The following is a 17972-nucleotide window of genomic DNA, read 5'->3' on the forward strand; positions in this document are numbered from 1 at the left end:
TGGGACCCATGGCCGAAAAGAAGGTTTTCCACGACAGTTTTCAGCAGTAAAGACACGTTTTATGGCGGCCTGTTGCTAAGTTACCAGTGATTCTGTTCTGTGATGTTATAAGTGCGTTATAATATATTTACAAATGCACTACTACTACTACTACTACTAATAATAATAATAATAATAATAATAATAATAATGATAATAATAATAACAATAATATTAATATTGATTGAATACTTTATTAAAAGTTTGCCAAAAAAAAGGCACCGTGTCACAGATTTATACAAAAGGATGCTAAAAGGATAACCCAGATAAGCCCTCAGGGCGTGTTTCCATTAAGGTCCTGTGTATTCAATTCATCGAGAGTCGAGACATTTAAAGACAAACAATAATATACAATAATATGCACAAAAAAAAACATCATATACACGACAAGTAGTAATAAGAATAAAATATATTAACAGTAAACAGTGGGGGGGGGGGGGGGGGTTAAATTGCGGTTACAATTTGCAGCAATTTACAATTTACGGTTTTGAAGGAGTGTAGGAGTCACACTTTCTTTATGACTGTTGGTAGAGCATTCCACATTCTGGTGGCATAGCAGTACAATGAATTTGACTTTTTTTTGTGCCGAAACTGGGTTCAGTGAGATCAGTGAGGCTCCTTCTGGTGTTGTGCCTGTGTGTCTTTTACGCTATTGAAGTAGTCTGACAGGTACATGGGTATCCCTGTTTTCTCACATTATGTTGAAGACCAGGCCCCTTGCAAGTTGCTTTACTCTGTCCTCTACCCCGAGCCATCCCCTATAGCATAATGAGGGCCTTTAACCTGACCAGTTTGTTTTGGGAGGTCTGCAGTTTTGTTCTTAATTCCTTTGAGGTGCTAACGTACCTCGAGGTGCATGCTTAGTCGTATAGTGACATCAGAATCAGCTTTATTGTCACATCACAGGTTTACAGAAGTAAAAAAGTGAGTGAAATTAATTTTCTTCCTATCGTATCCATAGAAAAAAAAGAAAGGGAAGAAGAAGAAGCAAGTGGGAAAGGAGATCATCAAACAAGAGAACAAAAACAACAAAACAAGTATCTACATATTTACACAAGTACCTGACTGAGATAAGATAAAAAAGGTGCGTGAGCATAGCAGGAGATCTATACTGTGCATGATATACTTATGGATGTTAGTTAAGGTGCTTGAAAAAACACACAAGAATAAAAAGACAGAAAATTCAGTGCGCTGTACATGGGATTAAGGTGTCAGCGTGTGTCAACCACATAATCCACATAAGGTAGACTGACACTTGCATAACACAAGTGTCAGACACTTGGTCCACGAGGAGAAGTCACTTGTCCCTGGTATAATCCACAGGTAGGTCCAGACAGAGATAAATCCAAGTCACTTGTCCCTGGTATAATCCACAGGTAGGTTCAGGGAAGAGCAGAGGTCCAAGCCCAGCCTGACAGCACCGCCTGTCATCAGGCTGCTGAACAAGGCTCCCCAGATAGCAAAAGTCATTAATTCAATGTTGGATTTTGGTCAGATTGGTTATTTTTGGTTAAGGTTGAAAAAGCTATGTTGATTCAATGTTTAATTACAGATACCATTTCAACATTTGAAAAACTGTCATTGAATCAATTTAGTATAGATGATTGTTTTTCAATGTTGAAATGCCCAACATTGAAATGACATAGTTTCTACGTCTGATATTGCCCCCCCCCCCTCCTCCTCCTCCCCTCCCCCCCCCCCCCCCCCGCCCGCCCGTCGCACCCCTCCCCCTCCCCCCCCCTCCTTCGAGACGGTAGTCGCAAGCAACTCGCGAGACCAGCTAGATCTCACGGGACTTGAGGTCTTCAAAGAAAACCTTGGCGCGAATTTCTGTCTTCACTGGCTTGACAAATACAGTACTGCTGTCCTAAGTCCTAGTGTGAGATAAACTGGTAAGTCCTTGACAATATAATAATATGATTGCCATTCACATATATGGCTGTCATGGTTTGACTACATCATGCTAAACTTTGTTAATTATTACCGTGGCAACTACAGTACAGAACGGAGCTTGTTAGCTTTTGTTATTAGCATTATTAGCTAGCATGCTAGATAATAGTTAACTGGTAAGTGAGTTCGTATATAATGTATTATCCCGTTCAGATACAATCACCTGGCTGTTATCATTTGACTAAATGTTAACTTTGTGCCGCCCGGAGTTTGTAGCTTGTGTTAATAAATGGCGTTGCATATTATTACAGTGGTAGCTAGCATGCTAGCTAACGTTAGGCCGCCATGTTGTTAGCTAGTTTCGCGATTAAAATGTACTTTCATTTGCTTATCTGTGTGTATAAAATTATACATTATTAGCGTTTTTAATAGTTTCATAAACATTGTTGTAACCAGCACCACTGTGAAGTAGTTGGTTCATTTAATAATGGTGAATTAACAAGGCAGTGCATGGTTAGCTAAACTTGCTAGCCACACTGAAACGGATATCACTTTGCTGGAAGCACTTCCGGTCCAGACCGGATACGGAACTGCATCCGTGTTTGCACGCGTGTGTGTGAGAAAATGTACCGGATATAGGAGGCGGGATCTAGAGCATATGAACAGGCGTTCCAAGGCACAGTTAAGCTCTTATTACACTGAGGCTGTTTATTCTGGGGATAAATGTGAGGAAACAGTGGTGGAAGAAGTAATCCGATATTTTACTTAAGTAAAAGTAGCAATACCATAATATAAAAAATACTCTGTTAAAAGTAAAAAGCCTTTGTTCAAAATGTTACTCGAGTAAAAGTACAAAAGTATTGGCATCAAAATATACTTAAAGTACCCAAAGTAAAATGTTTGAAAATAGCAGATCTACAAGCTCACAACGCGTCACGATGTGACACGTGAGCTTGTAGATCTGCTATTTTCAAATGGCCTATGTCTAAAATATGGCTGAAGTGGTTAATCTCAGTTTTATATATATATACTTTTTTTTATGTTAATATATTTAAAAATATGCTGGAAGGACCTGATAAATTAATAATTTGGCATATAAATAAAATATATATATATTTTTTAATGCATATATATTTTTTATTGTTTTTCTCTATTTTCAGGGTTGTGCTACAAGAAGACTGGAGAGGAGGGTTCACTGCAGTACACAAGGCCTGGCCAAGTAACATAATTATAACAGCACCACCTCTTTTCTATTTAGACCTGTTGTAACCTATACGTTGTTATACCTTTCAATACGGGAGCCACCTCTGTGTCTCATTAGTTGTTGGTTTACATATGGCAACATAGATTTGTTTATTTTTTTTGTAAGAATTTGAATATTTTCAGAGAACTTAGGTTAGGTTTTAGAAGGTGTTTTTAGAATTGGCCTAAGGTTAAGATGGCTTCTTATTGGGCTAAAAGACGTAGAGTCATTAGAACTGTAAGGGACATAGAGAAGGATATCCTTAAAGAATATGAGGAAACTCTGCATGTACAAAGGGAAAATATTTACCCCTGTGTGACTAGGGAACCTGCCTTCACAATCTCACACTTTTCCCACCTAGATGCACTACCAGCTTCACATGTTGTCATAGAAAATGGTCATATAGATGGCAGTGTAGCTGGCAATGATGTAGTTGAGTCAGATCATGTGCAAATGGAAAATGATAATGCTGATGGTAGTGTAGTAGCTCAAAATGAAGTTGAATCAGATCATGTGCAAATGGAAAATGATGATGTAGATGATAGTGTAGCTGGCAATGATGAAGATGAATCAGATTGTCACTATGACAGCGATGAGGAGCATCTGCCTAGTCAGGATCTGCTTATAAGGAGCCTAAGATATTGGGCAACTTCATACTCCATTAGTCTTGTTGCTTTGTCTGCTCTGCTGTCCATCTTAAAGCTATTTCACCCTAAGCTCCCTAAAGATGGAAGGACTCTGCTTAGAACGCAATCTCATGTTGCAACCACTCAAATACAAGGTGGCGAGTACTATCATTTTGGATTGGTGCAAGGAATACTTTCACGATTAAAATGTTTGAGTTTACCAGTAAACCTCACAACTCTTACTTTACAGTTCAATATAGATGGTCTCCCCCTCTTTAGGAGTTCAAGACTTCAATTCTGGCCTATACTTGCAATCCTGAATTGTGATTACACTAAGTCCCCATTTATTGTCGGTATATTTTGTGGTTTGAGCAAGCCAAAGTGTGTTGTTGAGTATCTGCAGATATTTGTTAGCGACCTTAAAAATGTACTGGCTAATGGCATTGTTCATAATGGTAAGCAATTGATTGTACAGGTTTCCTCATTTGTGTGTGATGCTCCCGCCAGAGCCTACGTTAAGAATATTAAGTCACATAATGGATATTCAGGATGCGACAAGTGTGATCAAGAGGGTGTGTGGAGGAACAAAATGACATATCCTGAAACGAATGTCAGGCTGAGGACTGACTCGAGTTATTGTGATATGATTGATGAGGAACACCACTTGAAACAGAAACTCAGTCCTTTAACAGGCATAGTAAAGATGGTTTCTTCATTCCCAATAGATTATATGCACCTCTGTTGTCTTGGGTTGATGAGAAAACTGTTGCATATGTGGTTAAAGGGCAATCTAGCCATTAGGCTTCCTTCACAAACAGTTAACAGTATATCAAGCAAACTGCTGGTGTTACATTCCCACACCCCTGTTGAATTCAATCGCAAGCCAAGAGGTTTGAATGAGCTTGATCGTTGGAAAGCTACTGAGCTCCGATCCTTCATGTTATACTGGGGTCCTGTAGTTCTGAAGGATTGCCTTCCCAGTGAGTTTTATGACAACTTTATGTTGTTTTCAGTGGCCATGTATTTTTTTTTGTCTCCTGGAATTTCTGGCCAAATGGTTGAATTTGCACATAGATTGATGATTTCCTTTGTGGGACACTTTGGACAGTTGTATGGTAGGGATGAGATTGTGTTCAGTGTTCACCAGCTTATACATTTAGCAGATGAATACAAACAATTTGGACCTTTAGATAATGTTTCAGGATTCCCTTTTGAGAATTATCTTGGCCAAATAAAGCATCTTTTACGCAAGCCACACCAACCTCTACAACAGGTAGTCAAAAGGCTGTCAGAAATGCCACATGTTGAGGTTCCATTAGCAACAGATGAACCAGTTTTACAGCACATTCATACTGATGGTCCACTTCCTCAACATTTCAGTGTTGCTCTACAGTACAGAAAGGTCTCCAGTTGTCGTTTTACATTGTCTACAAAGCAGGGGGATAATTGTATTCAGGTGGGAGATACAATTGCAGTAGTGCAGAATATAGTCCAGGAAGAAGGTGAGGTCTATGTGATCTACAGAAAGTTCAGACACCAAGAATTATATTACACTTATCCCTGCGAGTCCTCCCTCATAGGTACATACAAGGTTAGAGAGTTGTGTGATGATATCGGGGTTGGTAAACTTAGCTGTATTAAACGTAAATGTGTTCTGTATCCAGAGTCGGAGGGAAATGGCCTCATAGCTATTCCAATAGCTCATCTGCAGTAGACATCTTATAATTCATGTTTTTTGTCATAATTATTTTTTATTAATATTCTTATTTCATTTATTGTACACAGAATGGAAAGTGAGGTGGTGCTCTGGGGCGTTGTACTGTTTCCAAATGGCGGAACTGCAACAGTTCTTGCCAGCTGGTTCAATCCAACGGAAGGTACATTGTTATGGCCCCCAAAAAACACAAATTATTCAAAGGCCCTTAAAGAACACATGGTGCCCCGTAAAGGATGGACGACATATGAGAATATTCGGCTCTTAATTACTTGTGGTAAGTATAGTCACTGCATCGCTATTGTTGTCTGATGTGAATTGTTCCTCATACTTCTTAAAAATGTCATGCTGTATTTTCTAATTTTGAATTTTTATCCCACCATTTTGTAACCCCATTTTTTACACCCAGTGCCAATTGTCTATGTAATCCTGGGGGCTACTCTCCCTCTGCCAAACTAGGGAGGCCAGGGCCGAGCTCATGCCTCCTTCAATGCATGAGAGCCAACTGCCCTTCTTGTCACCTGACAGGGGAGAGTTTCCCTGGTTGGACGTAGCGCATGGAAGGAACACGTTATTCCAACCAGTTCCCTTCCCCTCATCAGCATGCTGTATTTTCTGCTTGTTCTTTTACAGACTCATTTGAAAAGGCCAAGCAACATGAAGAGAAGTATGTGAATACTGGATGTCTAACCACTGATTTGGAATCTGAGGAGGAAGCAGATGTACGTCGGAAAAGAAGAGCAAGGTACAGTTGAATTCCTTGTGATGTGGTTTTTGGTTAAACAGAAACGGGCCATGGGTTCCTGAACAGTGTCTCTCTCAAAGCTTGCTCAATGAATTTAATTATCCTGGGAGCCAATGTTGTTATTTTTTTAGGGCAAATCCTGTGCACGCAGTAGAGTCAGATGAGGAGGCAGAAAACAGCAGTGTGAAACGAAGATTTGCCAAGCCACCCGATGTGCATTTTCCAGGTACAGACACTTGTCAGTTATGACACTAACTGCTACACCTACTTTAAGTATCGCCATGTATAATTCCACTTATTTATTAATACAGTGCTGCCAGAATCAAGCCAGTACCCCTTGGTGCCAACACTAAATGCAAGCAGTGGTATGTCATTATTTACTAATATGGCAGAACAAAATGTAATTGCATGATGAGAGCTTTACAAGCATTTAGTTCCTCTGTCAATACATGCAAACATATCAGTTTATGTGTTCAAAAGTTACAGTGTCCACTATTCATGTCTTGTGTTCCCTTCTTTTAGTCTCTGGAGGAAGCTGCTCCGCCGCTGGAGGAAGCTGCTCCGCCTCGGGAGGAAGCTGCTCGGAGGATAACATGCCTAATAATGGTAAGTGAACCACTTCACACTAATAAGTCAGGGTGGACAGATTGTAAATGTGCTTTTGATAGCGTTCATGTTTTGTGTTCTCTCATTTTAGGCTTTGGTGGAAGCTTCTTGGCACAGTTGGAGTCAATGGACCCCTGCAATGATGGTGAGTAGACAGGCTAGATATAGCTATGTGATTCTCTCAGCCACACTTATTGTGTCTCTAGTATGTTTCAATAGGTGGCGGTTGGATTACTAGTCCTGCCTTACTTACACTTACACTGACTGAAAATGTTAGTTAAATGGGTGGAAATGTAAAGTTGAGTGCATATGAGTAGCTTATTCAGTGTCTCACTATTTTGCAATGAGCTGTTAATTTTGGCATGATATTATATGAGAACTTCTATTTTACAGTGACTAATTACGGTCATTTTTATCCATTTCAGGAGGGAACCACACTGGACAAGTAAGAAATGGTATGTCTGTTGTCCCTGTGTCAACTAGAGCCTTTTTATGCATTTGTGACTTTTATTAGCCATCACTAAACAGTTGCTGTGCCTTGGCTATAGTGCCATGACATACTGTAACTTAGGAAAGACTGACATATTTGAACATTTTGATTGTCCTCTTTTTAGACTTCGCTGGCAATCATCACCACCCCCAAGGCTATCAAGGTGAGTTAACTAACACATTCTCAAATCATGTTTTGTTAATACCACCAGACATGCACTAGGTATATGGAGGTAGGTACACTTGCTACTGTATATGGTGCTCATTGAGAACTACTTTGATGGTGCTTATTTGCCTTATTTTGTTCTGTCTGTCTTTCCCTAGGAATGCCAATGTATAACTCCAGCCCCTACCACACTGTGCCATCAGAGCAAGCAAGGAATGGTATGCATTTCTCATCTTAAATGTTGTTTTTTTTGTGCAAAATTCCATAATTGTTCCATGTTCAATTTAAACAATTTTGTGTCTTTTCTCTTTCTGTTAGACTTCGATGCCAACAACGCACGTGGCTCCAGATCAGCTGACTTCAGATCACCTGGCCTGGGTAAAGATGCCTCTATTCCACTTTACCCCCCGCCTCCCCCATACACAATGACCTAATGTGCAATGCTGATGCCATGTTGTTGATTCTTCAGGATCAGGTCCTGAAACGCCACGGGGAAGATTCCATGGAGGAGAGCCCAGTCAAATGTTACAAGGCAAGTATCATTTTCTGATCAACTTCTTAACCTTACTGATGCATTGAGAAACATGTCCCTTGTGACTTTACAGTCTTTGTCATGTTTTTTTTTTTCATGTAATTTGTCATGGTGTTTAAGCTTAATATTTAAGCGCTTAATGGTTACTATAAGTTAGGGGTGCAAAGACTTCACGCTATCACAGAGTTGCTTAGTGTCATTCTAAATGATTGAAAATGGTGAATCTATCCTTGAAATTTAATGTAAAACCAATTGTTTTTCTTCAAGACATTGCTGCCAACAAAAACACCAGGATGCTTACAGAGCTACTCATGGAGGTGAAGCAAATGTCACGGGACATTCAGTTTATTAAGACTGAAATGGCTAAATCCACCTTTAATAATCACGGAGCTGGACCTGAATCGCAGAGAGAAGATAACTTCCCCATCGTGCTGCCACTCACCAATGAGGAGCAGTTTGATGAGGCTGAAGCTGCACTGAAGGAGGAAACAGTCCGTCGAAAGATGGTGAACATTTTTGTACTTTCTTAAATGTATTGTATTGTTTGAAAACTGTTTATAATGTCTGGAATTGTAGGAGTGGACACACTGTACACTTTAGCACACTAACCATTTTCTCTCTAATCTGTTAAGACAACTCGCCTGGCATTAGTCGGAGGGACCAATCCAGAAAATATGATCCGGCGAATGCTATCCACTACGATGACGAACAGTCTAGCCAGCATCTTTAACTGGGCAGGAAAGGGACAGAAGAGGGCCTTCAAGGACACGCTGATGCAGGACTGCATGTTTGGTGAGTCAATTTTCACCCCAAAATACTAGGTTTACTACAGTGTACTACAGTGTATTTGGTAATTTTGATGATGGATATTTAATGAAGTAATCTCAAGTAAATAAGAATGGATGCATTTTTCTCACCATGGAATGAGCCTGATGGAACATGCATCCACTCTTAAAGAAATACTTCACCCATTTCCAACCTTAACGTCATTTAAGTGGTCCTCTGTAATGCTCACAATAAGATGGCACCGTTTCTGTCTCACTCACTCTGTGTCTCAGAGGTGGTCTTTGCCTGTGGACAGTTCAGAAACCTGCCTACCAGTGGCATCATTTCAAGCTAATGGACATTGAACATGATGTCACTGGCAGATTTCTGAGCTGTCCACTGCCCTCTGACTGAGACAGAGTAGACAATGGTGGCATTTTTTACGAGCATTAGTGTGAATCAATTATATGACTATGGGGTTGAAAATGGGTGAAGTACTCCTAAGGCCACCTGGCAATCTGGCACACTAAAAAGGACACTGGACATGTATGTCACTTTGGAATGGAACGTGCCCACTGCAGCTTTCTTATGTCTTTATAACAAGTATTCTTTTTTTTCTTTTTTTCCCAGCGGCTGCTCGTCAATTTGACCGCAAGTTGACTGAATTGCTGTACAGAGATGCACTGCAGAAGTGGCTGCGTTATGCACCAGAGAGGAATGGCGGGGTACCAAGAAAAGAAAAGCCAAAGAGTTAAAAGGACAAATGGTTTGGAGTTGGAGGACAGTGGGTTTCATGGGAGTTGGATCATTGGAAACCTGTTTTGTTCATGTTGAACTGGGGTCCGTATAGTTCTGAATGATTACTTTATTTGAGTATGACAACCCTGTTTGTGTTTGCCAGGCTTATGTGTGCTGCCATGTTGTTGATAATTTCTGTTCACAAATCTGGCTCTCCTGGGATCCTTCTCATCGAACACTTGTCCGGTGTGAGTGATCACCTCTCCGGTGCTGGAGACCTCCAGGCTGACTTTCAAGGCAAATAAATGACCAGATAATTCTGTTTAAGGCACTTCCTCCACCAGAAACCCTAACCCATTAGGTCCGAGGTCGGTTCTAAAAAATGTTTAATGAAACGTTCAAATTCTTACTCAAAAGATTTAAAAAGAAATGATGTAGCTATGTAGCAACAACTAATGAGACACAGAGGTGTGTGCTAAAATGTGCAAAGATTTTTGTAAAGTCTTTAATAAATAACTAAATGAATAAATTGTCTCTTTCTTTGTTCATAGAGCATGGTGTAAAGCAGTTGTTAAACATATTTTCGAATATTCACCTAGAATGGCATAATTATAATCAAGTTTGGGGTCCCCAAATGTTTTTCCTGTAATGTGAGGTCTTTGTATAAAAAGGTTGAGAACAGCAGTAAAATTCTTAATGGACCATTTCAGCATTTTCAACCTTCCTCTGTATGTTTTTAATGTCTCATTTAAGCCAAAAATCACTTTACTCTATTTGGTGTTTTAAAGTTCTGCAGGGGTTGCTCCAAACCTGTGATGTGATGTCATGAGTAGACAACTTTTAGCATGCTCCCGGTGGAAATGCACCAAATAATACAATTTTGATTAAAAGTGATTATTTTATTATTCATTAGGCATATTAAAAAACATACAGAGGAAGGTTGAAAAAGTGTTGAAATGGTCCTTTGATAATGACATTGTGTCAATGTATAATGCAATGTATATATATAGTTGAATCAACGTTGATGCAATTCTACATCATTTCAATGTTGATCATATCCTAGTTGAATCAAGGTTGATTCATTGTCAGGATTGATTGAAAATTCAATGTTCATTCCATGTTGATCATAGCGAGCACTTTCAATGTTATTTTCTATGTCAGACATCAATGTTGATTCCACTCTTCAGCCTGACAAAAACACAATGTTGATTCAATCACTTTTTGCTATCTGGGTCATGTCACAATCAGCTCCTTGTCAAAACCAGCACCTTCTTGTCGACGTTAAGGGCGAGGTTGTTCTCCCGGCACCAGAGTGCCAGTGAGTTGACCTCATCTCTATAGTCAGACTCGTCATTGTTGACAATTCGCTGTCACTGTCGTGTCGTCCACGTACTTTATGATGGTGTTGGAGTCATGTGTGGCTGTGCAGTCATACGTGTACAGGGAGTAGAGGAGAGGGCTCAGCAGGCATGTGGTGCTCTAGTGCTATGGGTCAGGGGGTCAGATGTGATGCTGCCCATTCTCACCACCTGATGTCGGACAGGAAGTCTTGTATCCAGTCGCACATTGGACGAATGCTCCTGCTAGTGTCCTCAGTGTGTTCCTACTGACCACTGAGGAGGTTAATACAGTACTACTACTAATAATAAGGTGTTTCCAAACGTGACATTTGACACAATACTCTTTCTTGAGACAAATCTATCTCCAGTCTATGAATTGAATACCAAGGACCCCAATGGAAACAAGGCCGCAAGGACTTTTTTGGGCGGACCTTTTAGACAGAGTATTATAAATGTAATTGTGATGTTTACATTTTTTGCCCAATAAAATATTCAATCAATCAATCAATCAATCCATGTGGCATAAAGAACATAGGCCTACTGAGGATTCAGAAGTCTGGTATAGCCTACTTTCAAAACAGTCTCCCCATCAGTGGTGGGCCGAATAGAGTAGAATTCTATTCTATCTATAAAGTAGAATTAATTGAGTACCATTCTTAAGTAGAGTATCTGTTTTACTCTTTATTCCCTTCCTTTTTTATTACTTTGATCCACTGACCACATTATTGTATTTTCTTTACCCCATTTCTATGAAGGTGGCTGTTGTTGTTACTTGTCACCTTTGACTGGAGCATAGCTCAGGTAGGCTGGTGTCTCTTAAGGTTTTCTTTTCTAAAATGCAATTGACCACAGAATATTTACCTGTCACCACCTGTCTCACCTCATTTGAGATTGACAGTACAGTAAACTGACTGAGTGGACATTACCTCAAACTGGGAAAAGAAAGAGAAAAAAGTAGGTCCTTTTGAAGGCTTTTCTTGGTTGTGAATTAATACAGTCTTTATTTAGCTTGTCTCACTGATAGCAGTGTTGATGGGACAGTTATGAATCTAGAATTAAGGTAGGTTGATCTGGAATCTGCATCTACAGCAGTTCCACTGTCTAGCCGCCTACGCAAGCGTGTGTGTGTGCGTGTGTGCGTGTGTGCGTGCGTGCATGTGTGTGCGTGTGTGTGTGTGTGTGTGTGTGTGTGTGTGTGTGTGTGTGTGTGTGTGTGTGTGTGTGTGTGTGTGTGTGTGTGTGTGTGTGTGTGTGTGTGTGTGTGTGTGTGTGTGTGTGTGTGTGTGTGTGTGTGTGTGTGTGTGTGAAAATTACAATGGCTGTCCTTTTTTGTCGATTCGATTGCATTTCTATGCTGAAGTTTTTACAAGCATTTCTTTTGTGTGGCTTAGGGCTCTGAAAGCAAGTCAGTGCATTCATTTGGTGGTTTCAGAGAGTTTTATGTCCTGTAAATGAACTGTGGAAATTGCTTTTTACAACAAGGGCTCCATTTCTTGGGCAACATTGCGACTTTCACTTTAGTACTTTGACTCAAGTAATGGGGTTGTGTACTTTGTCCACCACTGACCTGACCTCCTTGTAGGAATACACTCCTCGTGTTGCCAAAACAGAGTTATTCTCTCTCTCTCTCTCTCTCTCTCTCTCTCTCTCTCTCTCTCTCTCTCAGTATTTCTCTCAGTATTTTGGACTTCAACCTGACACTGGAAGAAGCCGTCTATTAGACATGGTGAGTCCGGACTTTTATTATTGGACATCTTAAAGAGATGGGTTCCATCTTAGATTGTTACAGTATAAATGTATGACCCACTATTATATTGTTTGTTAGGTGGCATATTCAGTAGTTGTAGTGTAGGCAAGGCAAGGCAAGTCATAGTGCTTTACACAAAACATGAAGAGCATTAAGGCAAAGTACAAAAGAAACGCATTATAAAATGAGATTTGAATACAACCGAAAAATGAGAAAATAAAGTTACTGTGCAGTACAAGAAATTAAATCAAAAAGCTCAATAAAAGATAAAAGGCAGCAGCAAACTGAAAAGTCTTCAGCTTTGATTTAAAAGAACTGAGAGTTAGCAGACCTGCAGTTTATGTTCTAGATACGGTACGTAATAACTTCTTCACATTTAGTTCTGACTCTGGGATCAAAAAGCAGACCTGTCCCAGACGACCTGAAAAGTCTGAATGGTTCATAACGTAGCAGAAGATCAGAAATGTTTTCAAAGCTTTTAAACCAATAGTAGTATTTTTGTAATCAGTGGTTAGGTAATAACAGTAGATTAGAAGTACAACAACAGTAGTAGTAAGATAAGGCTAATAAGATAAGACCTTTATTGATCCCACCAGGGAAATTCGAAGGAAAAAAGATAGTACAGCAGTTAAAGATATAAGTTACAGGGCAGGGAAAAGTAGTGTAGATACAGCATGATGGAAAGACCACCAGTACACCATCAGTAAGTTGGCAAAAATATATATGATAAGACATGCAACATACAAACACCCTCTGCATTGCTAGCATAGTGCAAGACAAAGGAACAAACAAGAGAGTGCACATGTAAACATGTCTAATAGCGTCTGAACTGCTTGTTTCCGAGGAATTAGTCTACTGCGGGACCTGAGTCACCATTGTGTGCTTCGTATAGCCTACATCTTCATAGCTAGAGGCACAACATACTATTGGTTGTCCCTGCGGGGAAGATGAACCTGCCATTATCCCTGCTGCTAAACCTTCCCACAATCTCCAAGTGAAGGTGATTAGAGTGGTTGTCCATAAAAGCGTCCAGCTTCTTCGCTATACACACCTTCATCATCTCCTCCACCCCGTCAGCTTTCCTGTTCAGGTTGCTCGTATCCCCGGCATTAATGTAACCCCCCCAGCATGCAATAGCAAAGAAGAGAGAGCTAGCCATTATGGACTGATAGAACATTATGCAGCATCCTGTTACGCACACAGAAGGCCCTTGCTGTAGAGCAGGGGTCTTCAAGGGTTTTCAGGCTAAGGACCCCTTAGCTGAGAGAGAGATGAAGCAGGGACCCCCTCTTCATGTTAATGTGCATTTTCAGACATTTAACGACTTTTAACCCTCAATAAACTTGACCTTTAACTCTGTACTTGGCATGCTCTTTTTCCCCTGTACTCCAAACTTCTCCTCCAAAAATAGCCGATCTACAAGCTCTCAGCACGTCTGCGATGCGTTGAGAGCTTGTAGATCGTCTATTTTCGGCCAATGTTCCCCCCAGAATAGGGATGCTAGGGTTCAAGTGTTTCATGTAAAAAAAATCAAAAAAATCCTGATCACACAAAGATTTGGCGCCCCCCCCTGCAGTATCTCTGAGGACCCCCTAGGGGTCCCGGACCCCCTGTTAAAGACCCCTGCTGCAGAGGACATCAGAGTTGTCAGTCCAGTCCAGTTGTTTGTTCGGGTGCACTCCCAGGAACTTGTAGCTATCCACCATCTCTCCACCATCTCCCGATGAATGACACTAGAGACCAGACTCGGAGCGACCCTCTTGCTCCTTGCAATAATCCACAACCATGTCCTTGGTCTTGCCGGCATTGAGCCAGAGGCAGTTCACCTCGCTCCACCTCACAAAGTCCCTCACCACCACGTTGTCGCGCTCCCTCGTGTTGTCACCTGTGATGCAGCTGACAACCGAGAACATCCAAGAACTCTCTCTCTCTGTCTCTCTCTCTGTCTCTCTCTCTAACAGTTCTGTCTCTTCTCTTGTACAGGCTGACAGTAAGGCTGGTCTAAACGCGGTGGAGCGGGCGGCCAGTGACCAGAAGGAGAGCCTGATGAATGACAAACCGGAGAAGACCGGGGAACGTTCAGAAAATGTCTCAAAGATAGACAAGAAGGCAGACAAGAAGGCAGAGCCTTCTTGTCCAAAACATGCGGTGAGAGAAAAGTTGTATGGTATAGATCAGTGTTTCTCAAAGGGGCTTCAGAGGGTTCCAGAGGGTCCTTAGCTAAATGTGGAGTGGATTAATGACTATAATAAATGTAACTTGAAATTCTTACAAAATGAGTGTGGCTTCGATCGTTACTAGACTCCGGGCACCAGTCTACTCGGGAATGATGCAAGTCGGGAATGTATGCCCCTCCCGGGTATGCAATAGCCGCTGTACCCGTGTCAGAGTACCCGTTGTAGCCGTCTGCCTGTCTGTGTCCCTTTTATGCCCATACAGTATACGGATTTCCGTGTCAGGCATGCGGAAATATGGAGTGTAGTTATATTAATGACGTCATGTTGATGACATCAGGTGACTCCATCTATGGGGATTTGTGGTTTTAAAGATATTTTTGTAGATCCGCTGATCCGACCGATTTCCCACTCGGGTCTTCGAGGACTCGCATGCTTGTTGCTGTTGAAAAGGAACATTTCGTTTCATTTCAGAGCCGAGCATCGGGGAAGAGGCGGAGGAGACCATCGATCGTGGACCGCGTCAGTCAGAACAGAAGGCTTGTTGCCGTGGTTATCGGCTTATTCTTGGTCATCATCGCGGTGGTGATTATCATGGAGGTGACCAGGTCCGGGTCCAGCCCCGTGACGGCAGTCGAGTCTGACAACACAACTACAACCATCCCCACAACAGTTCCCCACAGGTCATAATAGTTCCACCCATAAAGGATGTACTGTCTGCCTCTGTAACAATGATATGTTTGTTCTCTATTTGGAAAGCGAAGAGTTGTCATGTATCTGATCCGGGGATCTGAACATCGTTCTAACCGTTGAACTTTGTTGGACGTTGACTCTGTAAGAACTTTGATGAGCTTGATTGGAGCAGGATACAACAGGATACAGTCCAATAGAACATCAAAGGTTTATCTACTGGCACTCTGAGTCTTTTACAAAAAAAAAAAAGCTTTTGTCTTTTTTGGGGGGAGGGAATAAAATTTCACGTGACTTTGTTTCCAAGATGTCTTCCCTTTTTATTTCCTTTTATTAGCCCTATTAACATATTCTTACATTTCTTAACGTAAATCAATCCATGTTGCCATAACATGGCAATGCCTGAATCCTGGTTCAACAGCAGGGGGGGGGGACCTCTACAGATAACTTCATTTGTTTGTCTTGGAAGTTAATACGAGTTAGTAGTTGACTCACTGAGCTCCTCTCCCTCTCTACCTGTACGACCCATCAAATTCAATACTAACTTGACATACAGGTATTCCATGGAGTAGACAATCTACAAGATCACAACACAGAAAATACCGTATTGTGCTTATGATATATTTCCCCCCTTTTTTAAATAGTAAGAATAGGCAACCTACAAGATCACAAGGTTGCGGTGTGTTGTGAGAGTGTAGATCAGCTATTTTTTTCATAGACAACACTTTACACCATATTACAATATTACGATATCCAAAATCCCAGATGATATTTAGTCTCATATCACAATATCAATATAATAATAATATCAATTAGTCCATACCCGAGATTTCCGCAGCCAAACTACTGTATATGCAGACTGATGGGTTATGTGCTGGGTATGCATAGTTTTAAGTTTTGGACAGTGATTTAATCCTGTTGACATGTGGGGTGTGTGTGTGTGTGTGTGTGTGTGTGTGTGTGTGTGTGTGTGTGTGTGTGTGTGTGTGTGTGTGTGTGTGTGTGTGTGTGTGTGTGTGTGTGTGTGTGACAACCCGGTCATTGCTGCCACCCACAAGTTGATGTTTATGCTGTTTCAACTAAGCTATGTGTGCTAATAACACAACCTGCAGCTGGATTCGAACATTTCACGTGTCAGTCTGCATGCTAGTGCTATGGAGATGATATCCAAAGCGCCCTCCCGCTTATAAAAAGCTGTGTACTGTGTGGACACTTGCCCTAAATGAAAGTCCTTTATAAGTTTGCAGCGTGTGTGTGTGTTCTGCCTGTCTGGCATTGAGTGTGTGTGTGTGTGTGTGTGTGTGTGTGTGTGTGTGTGTGTGTGTGTGTGTGTGTGTGTGTGTGTGTGTGTGTGTGTGTGTGTGTGTGTGTGTGTGTGTCAAGTCGAGTATCAAGTTTTCTTTCAGGTCACACCTGCACACATGAGCTTATTATTAGAACCCTGATTGGAAATATAAAGGCAGCAATGATCGGGCCCTCAGACCTGCCTGCATGTCCGGACTCGCAGCAGCCACAGCGTGTCCGGACATGCATGCATTACTGCAGAGCAACACAACGTTAGCCTCATTGCATAATTGCCTGAGTCATATTTTGGCCAAATTGTGATATCTGCCTAACTCAACTCTCCTAACACTGCTGATTCACCATGCGATATTGCCTACAAACTCAGCCTATCAGAATGCTTGTTTACATTCCAAAATCACTATGTCAAAGAATTATTATTTTTAACGTAACAAGCATTCTGATAGGCTGAGGGCAGAGGGAATAAGGCACTGTTAGAAGAGTAGAGTTAGGCAGATATGAATAAAAGCAGATAAATATATAGGCAACTATGAGAAAAAACACATTTGACAGTGAATTGTCAGCCATTCTTTTCTGAAAACTTTAAAATACGACTTAGGCAATTATACTATGAGGCTAATAATGACAATTCCAATAGGAGTAGTTTGTAAAAGGGACAGTATAATAACATCCAGTTGCCAGTAGGTGTCACTATGACTATGATTCAACATTAGCGTGTAGATTTATTCAGGCTGCATGGCACTGTCAACAAACCTGTGAAAAAAATGTGATCTGATCTGACACTGCGTAGTGGAGTTACAACCAGCCAGAGCAGTAGGCCTATATGGAGGCCATGAAGGGCCTCACTTTGGCCTTCTGTCCCTTAAAAAAATATAGGCCACAAGGCCACAATCAATGGCCTTGATTATATTGTTTTCCCATTTCCCCTCTGCCTCTCCTGTTAAAACACCAGTGTCTTTAGTTGAGACTCAACATTCGCATGTTAAAATGAATCCCGTGATTATTCCAGGGTGTGTATGAACTGTTAACTCTGTAGTTTCTACAAATATTGGTCATTGGTAAATATCAATGAATTATCTTGTGAAATAATCAGCTTACTAACAATACATGGTTATATTGAAAAATAATTATGTACATTATTTCTCAGATTTATAAAGCGCTTTTCT

General features: G+C 41.0%; 2 protein-coding genes across 3 annotated transcripts; both read left to right on the forward strand.

Annotated features, from left to right (window-relative positions):
* Nucleotides 1-1848: 1848 nt before the first annotated feature.
* LOC311044578 (uncharacterized protein) lies at nucleotides 1849-10034 on the forward strand. 2 transcript variants are annotated; one of them, XM_084056268.1, is made up of 16 exons: nucleotides 1849-1931; nucleotides 3090-3148; nucleotides 5584-5789; nucleotides 6146-6257; nucleotides 6389-6483; nucleotides 6569-6622; nucleotides 6780-6863; nucleotides 6955-7008; nucleotides 7289-7318; nucleotides 7478-7516; nucleotides 7677-7736; nucleotides 7837-7896; nucleotides 7988-8050; nucleotides 8318-8556; nucleotides 8683-8842; nucleotides 9446-10034. In XM_084056268.1, the coding sequence occupies exons 3-16, from the start codon at nucleotides 5585-5587 to the stop codon at nucleotides 9568-9570; spliced, it is 1380 nt and encodes a 459-aa protein (XP_083912394.1). In that variant the 5' UTR covers nucleotides 1849-1931; nucleotides 3090-3148; nucleotide 5584; the 3' UTR covers nucleotides 9571-10034. The 2 variants fall into 2 exon arrangements, with proteins under 2 accessions (XP_083912394.1, XP_083912395.1); XM_084056269.1 differs by lacking the exon at nucleotides 6569-6622.
* A 1619-nt stretch (nucleotides 10035-11653) lies between these two features.
* Nucleotides 11654-15810, forward strand: LOC311046280 (uncharacterized protein). Its single transcript, XM_084058498.1, has 4 exons — nucleotides 11654-11694; nucleotides 12560-12619; nucleotides 14624-14788; nucleotides 15289-15810. The coding sequence occupies exons 2-4, from the start codon at nucleotides 12617-12619 to the stop codon at nucleotides 15502-15504; spliced, it is 384 nt and encodes a 127-aa protein (XP_083914624.1). The 5' UTR covers nucleotides 11654-11694; nucleotides 12560-12616; the 3' UTR covers nucleotides 15505-15810.
* The last annotated feature ends 2162 nt before the right edge of the window (nucleotides 15811-17972 follow it).

Source organism: Gymnoscopelus microlampas (assembly GCF_963454915.1).
Source record: "Gymnoscopelus microlampas genome assembly, chromosome: 1".
NCBI classification, from domain to species: Eukaryota; Metazoa; Chordata; class Actinopteri; order Myctophiformes; family Myctophidae; genus Gymnoscopelus; species Gymnoscopelus microlampas.

Coding starts and splice junctions, on each gene's coding strand:
- LOC311044578 (XM_084056268.1), top strand. CDS start 5,585: ATGGAAAGTGAGGTGGTGCTCTGGGGCGTTGTACTGTTTCCAAATGGC. Junction 6,623..6,779: donor AACACTAAATGCAAGCAGTG/GTATGTCATTAT, acceptor CCCTTCTTTTAG/TCTCTGGAGGAAGCTGCTCC. Junction 7,897..7,987: donor CTTCAGATCACCTGGCCTGG/GTAAAGATGCCT, acceptor TTGATTCTTCAG/GATCAGGTCCTGAAACGCCA.
- LOC311046280 (XM_084058498.1), top strand. Junction 14,789..15,288: donor CTTCTTGTCCAAAACATGCG/GTGAGAGAAAAG, acceptor GTTTCATTTCAG/AGCCGAGCATCGGGGAAGAG.